The sequence below is a fragment of the Centroberyx affinis genome, unplaced genomic scaffold (genome assembly GCF_046629955.1).
Source record: "Centroberyx affinis isolate AG114_WGS23_722 - 3 ecotype Tasmania unplaced genomic scaffold, CSIRO-AGI_Caff_v1 ptg002825l_1, whole genome shotgun sequence".
NCBI classification, from domain to species: domain Eukaryota; kingdom Metazoa; phylum Chordata; class Actinopteri; order Beryciformes; family Berycidae; genus Centroberyx; species Centroberyx affinis.
The window spans coordinates 149,605-161,791 of NW_027280968.1; the positions used below are offsets into that span (position 1 = coordinate 149,605).

A 12,187-nucleotide genomic window follows, 5' to 3' on the forward strand; every position below is an offset into this window, starting at 1 on the left:
CTCTTTGCCTTTCCTCTCCTCACAACTCTGTTTATGCCCCTGTGTTTTCAGGTGACTCATGTCTTCTGGAAATGTTTCTGTCTGGGTCTAAAATTCCTCATCTTTTACAACACTCTCTCTCTCTCACTTTCTCTCTCATTCTCCTATTGCCTCCCTCTACCATCGCGCAAAGCCAGGGCCTCAAAGCCAGGCCAGGTATGATTATATCTTGGTTGTTGTTATTCTCAGAGGAGCGATGCACAGGCTTTTTCCAGAGTCTGGACTGAGAGGGAGGCAAATGTGCAAAAAAGAGTGGTGAGTGAGAGAGACAGAGAGAGAGAGAGAGATTTTTGTTTGCCTGTTTGTTTGGCACCAGCCAGTTTGCCTCATAGATAAGTGTTCAGTAATTTCTTCCATTTGCATCTCTCAGAGGGCCTTTTTTTAATGATTTTTGCAGCACTTTTATGGGCTACATCACTAAACACTCTCATTTGTGTTCCTCTTCTCCAGGGCTTAAGATCTGTGGAAGACTCTGTTTATTAGGCTTTGACGCTTTATGTTCACTCTCTGTATATACTGTCTGTGTCTCTTTCTCATTCCCCGGCTCCATATGACATAGACAAATCTTTGAATGCTGAGTATCTGTCACATACAGTGGATAAACATGTCACTTTCCCGGGTAGAATACATCTCTGCCGAGCTAGACTGGAGTTTAGCCTGGAGTTGACTCTGTGAAGCAAGTGTGTATATATGTGAGAGAGAGAAAGAGAGAGAGAGAGAGAGAGAGAGAGATACTGTTCATATCTTGTCCTACTGACAGTGTATGAAAACACCAAAAGTGTAAGTGAAAAAATATAGGAAATATGGGGTTGATGAAAGGAGATTTTATTTTTTTTCACTTTCAGTATTTAGTCTGGTCCAGCACCCATAACAGACTAGCTGTTATTTAAATGGTTTACTTTGTCCTTACACAAAGCAGTCTGAAAGAATATACTATAGTTTATAAATACGGTTAATAGTGACTGTTTAGAAATCAAGAGCGAATCCGTTAAAGCAATGCACCAGAAAAATTATAATGGCTTCTTTTTATGATAAGGATCTCGGTGTTGATAATGTGCAGGACCACAACCAAATAAGTTATTGGAATAAATTTTCTCTGTAACTTTTCATGACTCTAACTCATCTAAACTCTACTGTTATGGAACTGTAAATCATAGCATTGCAATTTACAACCATAAATGTGTTTCTCATTTATCTCAATTGCCATATTTTTGAATATAGATAGCTTTTTCTATAATCAAATCAAACGTAAGCGGGGTACCTGTGTTTATTGTGAAGAGTGAAGGCCAATATTTTTACAAGCCATGTCTGATTAAGTTAGGGCCTGTAAAATCGTATAATGTGGCTCAGACATAAATCCTTGTGGGTTGAATTAGTGATTTACAAGCTTTTACCATTCACACACAGGAAAGGGCTAATATGATTAGCCTGGGAATACACACACAGAGAACAGAAGGAAGTTTAAAGAAGAGTGTCAGACAGACCACCGTATGCTCTAGAGTATCAGTTTTCATCAAAGCTTGTAATGTTAGAATATGACAGAATAATAGAGAAGCACCTAAAACTTGACAGTGATTAGGTTTATGTTTGTTTGTCAAGATGATGATGGAGGGCTGAATCCCTGCTTAGCTGGAGGTGACTTTGGATTCAATGCATGCCCAGGCTGTAAATCACCTGACTAGATTTGGTCCACTGGGTGCAGACAGGGCTAACACTGACAAGAATACAACAGCTAAGGTCCCAAAAGAGGGAGCTTGTTCTCCCCATTTCACTAACAGACTGTGAAAATCTATTTTAATGGCAGCCTGAGAACCAAAGGCATAGTTGCATGCTGTGGAGATGGTAACAGAGACCCGCCACTTACTTTTTTCTTGGCTAACAAAGACCCCAGTGTGTGAAAGTTCAGATCCCGCTGAGACGACATATCAGAGCTAAGCAAGTGCCTTGTAGGGAGAAACACAGCATGCCGTCTTTGTGAGTTTATCAGCAAAGTGGGTGCATAAACAACCAAAAAGCCTGATAAAGAACAACATTCTGCAACATTAGAGCTCGGTAATTGCACCAGGATAGTAACTGTGTATCCCCCAATGTTTTGATAATATTGAGTGAGCATGGGCAAATTAAAGCTTTGATATTTGCACAATGTAGCAGTGTGAAATTTTATGATCTGATGCACTGTGGTTGACCTTGTGGTGCCCTGATTTCTTCCTCACTATGCTGAAACTGCTTTACCCGTATGCTGTCCTTGCACCAAGTGTACATGGCTCCAACTGTCTGTCTGTTTCTGTATGGTCGCCTTACTAGGTGGAGCTGCATCTGAAGCCCATCCAGTCTCTGCTGCTCCACCAGAAGCCCCTGGTCTTCGTGCTCAACTCCCCTCAACCGCTGATCTGGAAGATCAAGACAGAGAAGCTTGCCCAGGGCATCAAACATACCTTTCATGTGAGTCCAGCATCACTAAGACCCTTCAAATCCAACTTCCTAACACGGTGTATTCATTTCCTCACAGACTAAACTGTATTTCCATTTCAGTTGCCTCCTTCTCTGAGTAAACTATATAAGGGGCTGTTAATTTACAGAGCCCTTCCATGCTCCAAAGGAGGTTTCCCATGATATGGTTTGATCTGGACAACATGCACACACACAGTCTGCACCACAGTCACCCTTGTGCATTGTGGCGAGACGTTAATCTCTGTATACTCGTGCTTAATGCTTAATCGGTGCTTAGTGGTTTAGCCATGGCTGTAGACTCTTCTTAATACTGTGCAGATGTATGCTTTCCATTTCCTTTTGTAGCACACTGTAATTGTTGTTGACAAATACCCCACACTAACGACTACTACACTTACACTAGCTTTTAGATATTGTTGCGATACAACTATGACTAATAGGGGAATTCTTGGATTTAAGCCAAATGATTAGATATGTAATTGCATGAGTTCCATTATTTTCTATTTACTTATATGTGTATTCTCCCAAACTCAAACCAGTATCAGTCCCACACTACGATGATAATGTTTTTATCTAAAAAGATAAAGTGAGATAATCCTTTCTAGGCTTTGTTGACACTGCACTCTCTGACAAAATGATTGTTCTCCAGTGTTGCTGTTAAACAGTGCAGGGCCATATCCCCTCTGCCTCCCTCCCTCGCTCCCTCCCTCCTCTAAACAATCCTGTTGATGGCTGGGCAGCTGTTCAAATCAGCCAGGGCGTATCCTCACATCACGAAAACCCCAACAAAGGCCAATGTGAGATAGCCTGACAAGCTAAGCCTCCCCTGTACAGCGAGTTCTAGTGAGAAGGGATTTGATCTATCCTTTCCTTTTGATATTTGCTCCAAGCCAGAAGAGTATCCCTAATTGGTTTGTAAATAATTTGAATCCTAACAGTGGCAGTTGGTGTCCAATCTGCTCTGCGGGGGAAGTCATCCAGAGCAGTAATATCAGCAAACGGACAAGATGTTGCTTGATTCAGAAAGGTGGCCTTATTACCGACTCAGAGTTGTCAGCTAACAATAGTGCACAGACTTTGGTTACAGGGTACATATCTGTCTGTATTGGATTCAGTAATAAAAAAGGACCAGGGTACTGGTTTCTGAGTGTAGTGGGAGCCAGGCCCCCTGGAGAGCCAGCCGTATTTAGTAAGGGGACCAGAGGGCCTTGCTGGGAAACTTAATGAAAAACTTAAAAATGGACTGCTTCAGTTCTGGTCTAAGCCTGTGTATCACATGAGAAAATCATAGTAAAATGAGACCAAGAAGCCTCAGCCCCAGCTTAACTAAACCATGCTGCTATGAAAACTTTCACTTTTTCCTTATATGCTCTGAAGGCTTTTCTGTATCTTTGGGTTCTCAGAAGCAATCATTTCCAATTGTATGTCAACACCACAGCATTCTGCAAGAATGCAGAATCAGGTAATCAAATCATTTCCATATGTGGTCTAGTGTTTTCTTGCTTATTCCTCACACGCAAAACATCCTGCCATGAAAGCCAATGTGACATGGAGATGAACATACATGGGGCCTAAATCCATGCACTGTGCACAGGCTCATGTCAGGGCCCAGGAATGTAAACATGTGCACTGGTAAACAGGCGCACACACACACACACACACAGTCATTCACACTTATACGCAGGTAGTGTAAGTTATGTAAAGAGCTAAGCGTCCCACTTCAGTATTCTCTGTGGCCCAACCCTTTTGACATTTGTAATAGTTGGGGTATATAAATATCCCTCTTCTAGACCTCTAGAAATGTCATCTTTCTGAGGCTCGGCTGAAATGTGACCTTCTTAATCAAGGAGAGGAGACCTATTACTCAACAAGTAAACAGTAAACACATTGTCCCTCACAAATGAGGAGGTGCAATTCATTGGCATCCAACATACTGTACGTGACATAAAGACAATTAAATGTTGTGGCGCCCCTCTTAGGCCAATCAGTGCAATTTTGTAAATGCCAAAACGGAGCAGCGAGGTGCATCATTTCCGTATGTTTCATGAAAATCCGATCAGCAGGGTCTGAGATATTGTGTGTGACGTACAGACAATTAAACAAACATTGTAGCGCCCCCTTTAGGCTAATTAGTGTAATTTTGAAAATGTCGAAACAGAGCAATAAGAAGCATCATTCCCAGAAGTTTCGTCAAAATATCATCAGTGGCGTCTGAGATATTGTGCGTGACAGAAGGATGAACTGATGAACGAACGGACAGACCAGGGCCGATCCACAGAGCCTCCCCCACTTTCATTGTGGAGACAATGATCCCCTTTGCATTGAGAGTGATTACTGCATACTGAAAAAGGTTGCAAAAGGATAGAGGACAGTGAATTGTTAAAAAAAAATAAAAATAAGTCAGAAGCTTTTGCCATAAAAGGGTCCCTGAAAAATGGAAGAATTCACAGTTCTGTTCTGAATTATGTGAGGTAAACTGGAAAGCACCAAGAAAATGTTTATATTTTTCCCCTAGTTTTCCTTGTGCACGAGTTCTAGGTAGAATCATGTGGAGCAAATTGAATGTGTACCCATAAGGGTTCAAGTTCCAGGGCAAGCCAAACAACCCTTAAAGAAATAAGTGGTCATGTATGCATTCTCTCACCATGTTGCTTTGTGCAGTGAGAAACCGTTACAGCCAAGGCTCGAGAGACCACAGCTCAGTTTGCCCCTATCTCAAAGGCATAGGAATACACAACATGAAGACATGAGGCCTGAGTACCAAGCATTCATTTTAATTGTGTTATTTCCTGTCCTAAGTGGAAATGTTCTCATGTCAAGAGAAAGAAACGGATGCATTTCATGCAGATGAATGTGCATCTGTCCTGCTTGTATTTTTTTAAGCTGTGATAATGTGGAGCTAACGCAGTGGGTGTCTCTGAGGAGACCAGCAGGTCAGCATCATAGTAAATGTCTCCCCTTGTCAATGATGGCAGACAGAAAACAGCTGACAACAGCCATTAAGGCCCATAGCACAGGCAGAGCTGTTGCTGTGTATCTAATGATGTTAGACATGGGACACGATGTGGGTCACTGTGCCTCCTTTCCCAGAGCAAATGGGAGGGCCTTCACTTGTGACAGATGTACTTTTTTCATAATCTCATAGCCTTTTCAGATGTATATTTAAAAAAGAGCCTGTTCTGAATTTCTTTTTAGATGTTAGATGCATCTCTATATTAGATGAATGTGTATCACCAGATGATGATGGACAGCCATTCATCTGACTGGAGCAAAAACAAATTCACTTTTTGTACTCAAACAAAGCTGAACCAGAAGCTTTGTGGGAGTGAGTCCTGAGTGTTTTGTGTTTGCGTGACAGTCCTGAGCCTTGTGGCACTGCACACTGCTGGTACATCTTATCCCCCAGCCTGGCTGCACATGGCCCATAACCAAGGCCAGTCCCAGGCACTGCTGCTCTTCTCAGGTTCTCTTCACTGCCACACCTCCTTAACATGCCACCACAGAACTCAACAACCCGCTGAAAGAAAAGATAACCGGCTTCCCTCTTCACTGCTAAGATTCCCTCTGTATCTTCTCACCCATTTTGGATGGCAATCATATGACCAACAGTCTTAGGACCTTCAACCTTACCTTCAACCTTCATGGAGTCACGTTTGCTGGTCACAAATACTGACCATGATTACTGCTGAAATGGCGGTGTATCAGTGACATTGCCGAGTCCCACAGCTTTTGGTCCCATCCGTCTCAGATAGAGGTGAAAAGATGCTGTGGTGAGATTGCAGAGCAACAGAGTCAAGGGGAATGGTTTGTGGGTCTTAACACTTCAGAACAGAACCCCGCTGCCAGACCTCCCTCACTCCGGCTTTCCACAGGAGAGGCTATTTCCTGGGGCTAATTGGACCCTGAATCAGGCCTGCCAGTCCGTGTTTCCTGGTCCCAATGCTCTGGGCTCCATGGACACAGATGGGCTGTCTGGAAAAGCTTCAGAGATGTTGAACACACTGTTGCTGTTGGCCACTGGGCCCTCCTGGCTTTTAAAATGCCAGAATCCAGACTTTTGTTGTAAAACATGTTCTCTGCAGTACTCTCTGTCAATCAACAGCAGGCATGAAACGGCAGGAGTCTAAAATGACATGAAATATGAGCATGGAAATTCAAGCCAATTTTTATTTTACCAAGGGATAGTTAAGATTCAGAATGAGGCACATGTCGCTGGAGTACACTGTGTAGGCTTTGTGTTTTTTGGGTTGGGGTGCATCTTGTTTGAAAAGATTAATCTGGAACACATCTCTTATGACTCTTGACGGAGCAGCATTATATAGTTTAGCTGTTGGCATGTGTTGCCCTTACTTTGTTTACCAAGTCGTGCCTTTTCTCTCCTGCATTTATTTTATTAAAGACTTGTAGTATGAGCCTCCCTTTCACACACATGCGCACTGCTCTCCCCTCGCTGTGATTGCTAATTGAAACCATGGGTAGCCACTATTGGTTTTTATTTGGAGACAGGAATGGCAGAGGAACGCTCCAGAGCGGCGCTGAGACAGATGGTATTGTTTTCTACACAACAGAGCGTGCCAGTTCACAGGAACACACGCATGTCTGCAGCCAGCAGCTTCATTAGCTCTCCATATCTCATCAAGAGAGAGAAGATCAAATCAGCCACGAAAGCATTTATCACATTCATATCACCAGAGACTTATTGCATGCTCATATTATCTATCAGCCCTCTGCGCTCTCCATCACCCTCCTCTGTTTGCAACACCTCCTTATTTCCAAACAGCCTTGCGATTTCCCAGGCTCAGGGTGTTGCTTAGTGAGAAGGCAGTGGAGGATTGCAGCTCTATGATAATTGATCTAAAACATTTGGCATGCTGTCTACGGGGTACTGCACATATGGCTGTAATATGTAGATGTTCATAGGCAGAAAGGGTAGGAAATATATTTTTAAATGTCTTGGACCATGCAGGGTGCTCAGTACTGGCAGATGTTCCTGTGCTTTTATCACCTCAGGGAGTGAGGGAGTTATCTTAGAATATGAGAGACAGATTAGAACAGAACTATAAACAGATACCATACTGAACTAATGCTGATCATTTTATATTAGTGAAGTCAAGGGTTACCAGGGCTGACGAGTTGTTACAGTAACATGCCTGCCTGCAAATACCATAAGGAACATGAGTGCATGAGTGTCAATCCCCATGGTATGCTGTTGCTAACTTCTCCTCTACATTCTTTGTTTTCTCTCTACCGCCAACTGAACAAATTCCTCTAAAGTCGGGGTAACATCTAATTCTCATGTATTTCAAGTTCAGAGCATGTTACAAGTTCCAAACAGCTAACACAGTCTACCTTTGGTAGACTTGGACTCCTTTGGCAGACTAAATCAATAGATAGTTAAACAAGAGATGAGCTCTATTTTCATATAGTGAGGTTATGCTTTACTTGGCAAAGGGAAGTTTCTCGCAGCTCTGTAGAATCAGGCCCAGATTAGACACAAGGCCTTAGCTGCAAGCTTTGGTTGGTCATGAAGCCAAAATGAAACCAGCCCAGGAATAATTTCTGTCTGGAGTTGCTTGATACTAGAACAGAGATAAACAACACTGATTTATTGGATTGAATATAAGACCCTTAGATTGGCCAAATCAGTATCTGACTTCTGTTTATGAGAAAAGATTGAGCCTGAAGGCGGGAAGAACTTGAAACGGTTATCTGGACTGTTAAACCTGGAAATAAAGAATTTAGTATTGGATTATTGCTTTGCGCTAATTTAATTTCAAATGATTCTCAGATTTTTACTGATGCAACTGATACTTTTGAACCTTTGATGGGGATTTTCTGCATTATGGGAGTAGATGAGTAACCAAAAGTAACACTCTTAATAGTCTTTATTGATAGCTTATGTTTGCTTGTAAAATGGGAAACTGATGGATATTTATTTTAATGGGTATTTATTATTGAAAGTCGAAGCCCATGACAGTAAACGTTCTTTGTTTTTCAGCATTTCAAGTCTTTTTCATCTGTCAACTAGGCATGCAAAGGGAGGGAGAGAGGGAGGGAGAGAGAGAGAGAGAGAGTTTGTTAAAGGCCAGAGTGAGTCCCTGACTTCCCCATTTCAAATTCCTGAGGTTTCCAGCGCTCTGGAAGGCCTGGAGCTAATTTGGCTTTCAGGCTTTCCCCTCTAATTCTTTGCGACTAATTACAGTCGTATTCCCGCAATTAAATTGATAAACTCTGCTGAGCTTGGCAAGGTTTGCGAAGAAACCCCAGCCCCTTCCTCACTTGCTCAGGGCACCGCCACTCCTTTTTTTTTTTTGCTACGGTGAAGCGCAGCGCACCATCTTTCTCTCTGCTTTACTCTAACTTCTTGCCGTAGTAAACACCGCTAAAAATAAAATCTACGTCGACCTGAATTCTTCGACAGAGTCTGTCTCCTAGGCCTCAGTATTTATTGCCTCTGGTGACAATGCCAGGAACATTGAGTGGAGCGTCCAGAGGTCAGACAGATGTTGCGCATGAAGTAGACAGGGATTTGAAAAGTTATGTCTGAAAAATCTAAACACCCCAAAGGGACACTGGCGTATTATCGCTAAAGCATGATTGCAATTTAGGCACAACTCGATAACGTCATCACAGAGAAGCCCTGAAGGGTGTTACGTGTTCCTCTTGGATTCATCAGAATGAGCTCGTTGATTTAATGTTTTAATTGGGCCTGCCAGCACTGTCTCAGCTAAACCCTCATGCATACAGATAGGATACCTTGGGAGGAAGAAAAACAAGCATGGAAATATAATGAGGTAGGCTGTCTAGACCGTGTGCTTGGACTCATTCGGCTGTACGGTAGGATTTTCAGCACATGTGAATGTTTATCTCTCTGAAATGAAGCATATGGGCCGAGCTCCATTAAGTGCCAAAGGGGTGGTCCCTCCTACCTACGCCTAGCCCAGTCTCCCTGTCAAAAAACAAATCAGCACTTCATTGCCCTCCACACTTTTTATACCTCTTCCTCTGCCTTTTTTATTTTTGTTCTTTTTTTTTTTTTTTTGTCGCTGTTTACATTTCACAGCTGGATTTTGTATTTTGACGCCCTTAGTACAGCAAGGCAATCTCCAGTAGTATCACTCTAGTATTCAATAATCCTAAAACTAAATTAAATAGCATGAAATTTAATAGGTCAAAGTTATTGTCCAATGGCAAATGCAAGAGTCTGGATATGCTCAAAACCGACTGCATGGATACTAGTGGTTTGGCCTCTGAGTACTAGCATGTGCCTTGAATATTTGTGTGTGTGTTTTACTTTTTATTTGTGTGTGCGTCTACCTATCTCTCTGTCAATTTGCCCTTCTGTCTGTGTGAAGTTTTTGTGTCTTCTCTGTTATACCAGAGACCCGAATCTGCAGCCATTTTGAAAAAAAAGATCTGCACATTTGCGATGACGCACTATAACACAGCACACTGTATAAACACTAGAAACCAGACACCTTATTGTGTAAGAAGAACATGTGTGAAAATACGTAGAGCGTATTTGTAGAAGCCTTGAAATAACGGTTGGGATCTAGTGTGAAGGATGGGTTTCGGCAGTGTTTAGATAGTGAGTTTAATTTTGGAAAGGTTTAGGGTTAGTCCTTTTTTCAGTCTGCCTGCAGCTTCTCCTTTTAACCATCTCAAATTTCTTCTGTAAAAAATATGGATGAGTGTATCAATACAGAGTTGAGTTTTATGTGCATATCATTATCAACAAAGAAGTCATTGTAAGGAGATGTCTTGAAAAGTCATACTATAAGCCAGATAGAAAAAAAAATACTATAAATCATCTGTGTTTTTACTGTGAAGCCAACCGACTGCTGCTCCTTTTTCTCACATCTTTCACTCCTCTGACAGGGAGACTGAACATCATTAAAAGCTGAATGATCACATTGTGCAGAACAGAGATAACAACTTATCGCAGCCGTTCTGTTATCCTTTAACACTCCTGCGTTTCTCCTCCTCCAAGGTATCCGAGGGCTCAGAGGTTCACTTTCAGCCGGGAAACTTCTCCCTCACCTGCCAGATCCAGAAGGAGACCCTCCCCCATGGCAACGAGCACCTCCTCACCTGGGCCCAGAAGAAGTACAGAGGCGTCACCTCTTTCTCTGAGCTCAAGATGACTCAAGACATCTACATCAAAGTTGGAGAAGGTGCGTACTAGAGAGGATTCCCAAACATAGCTCTCGGCCCCAAGGCACGCCTCCCTGTTCCCGCTCAGTTCCCATAACTTTACTTGTAGCTTTTGCATTCAGTCTCTCACTAGAGGTTTACACATGCTGCTCCGATGAATATGTTTCTTGTCTTGAACAAGCATTTTCCTTTTCACTAAACACTATTTAGGGGGCTACCTGTGGTAATTCTCAGTGGTGGCCGCTTACAGCCTCAGGAGTTACTGGGCCCCAGAGGAATAAAGCAGTCCCAGTGCATGGGCGGTGTATTTTGAGCTTCCCTGGCTAAATTCGGACCTATGTAAGACATACTCTTTATGATCATTTTTAATTTATAAAGAAATACTTTATCTGCATGTCACTTTTTATGACCCTCCACCATGGTACATACGGGACATTATGTCATCATGGCGGTGACTCAAGAACAATACATGATAGAAACTTCACACTTACACCACAGATTCCCCCTATAGAGTAGATGATCTGATTAGATTTTGGTGCATCTTGATTCATAAATTTGCATATTAAGGAGGAAAACAGATTTTCTTGAAACTACTATAACTCCTTAATGCTTATTTACAAATTAAGGCATTAATTAGCTTAATTAATTCATTCATTAGCGTTACTGGTTCTGTTTAATATATCACAGAGATTATGGTGGGACATTAGGCAGCTCAAATGCCTCTTGTTGGTCAATGTGGCCGAGTTGACAATTACTACCAAATTTGTGAAAGTGCTTCGCTGATTGCTTGTTTGAGGCTGCTGTCAAGCTAGAGGCCATCCAGATTTTTTTTTTTTTTTGTGTGTGTGTGGGTGGGTATTTGTAAGAGAGAGAGAACAAGTGAGATGTTGGATAATGTAGAGACTCAAATATGAAGCTAGAATACTGATTTCAACAAAAACTGAAAAAAACAGCAACTTTGGAAAACTTATTTCACAAGACTGTGATAACGGGGAATTTACTATTGCACAAATCACCAGATAGTCACCCACATTATCTTACTACTGGATTCAAACCATCAGACACTTAAGTCATTGTCTACACTATATAATGGTCTTACTCCCTTAGATACCACTAAGATGATAGGGCATTACTCCCTAAATCGCAAGACCACATTTAAAGAAAAAAAAGAATTATATCTTGTGGAGGGCATAAATGGGTTTAGCAAATGTGAGTGGAAATAAACTGTCAAAGGTGAGCTGAAGCAGATAGAGCAAGCCTTTCCAAGCTCTCCTGTAAGCAGAGGTAAGAGCGGAGTCTGTTTGAAGTGAAGGAAGAAGCACATGGGTTTCTCTAGGGAGGCCATGATTGATCCTCACACATGTTTGAGCCGAGGACTTATAATGCGTCACTCCCCTCCCTGGTCCTCTATAAAGTGAACAGACAGCACGTCCAGCTCCACAATGCGTCAGCACTCAGACAGGACACCTTGTTCTTAATGAGCATCTTTCACCGCATGGAAATACTACAAAGTGGGTGTCAGGGGAGGAATAATGGCTCCACT

The 12,187-nt window shown here is 42.2% G+C and overlaps 1 protein-coding gene across 1 annotated transcript in view; it reads left to right on the plus strand.

Moving 5' to 3' along the window:
• Nucleotides 1-12,187, plus strand: part of tgfbr3 (transforming growth factor, beta receptor III) — a 65,845-nt gene that overhangs the window by 33,971 nt on the left and 19,687 nt on the right. Inside the window, exons 4-5 of the mRNA XM_071536096.1 lie at nucleotides 2,344-2,481; nucleotides 10,481-10,664. Coding sequence (XP_071392197.1) covers nucleotides 2,344-2,481; nucleotides 10,481-10,664 — 322 coding nt within the window. The remainder of the gene's footprint in view (nucleotides 1-2,343; nucleotides 2,482-10,480; nucleotides 10,665-12,187) is intronic.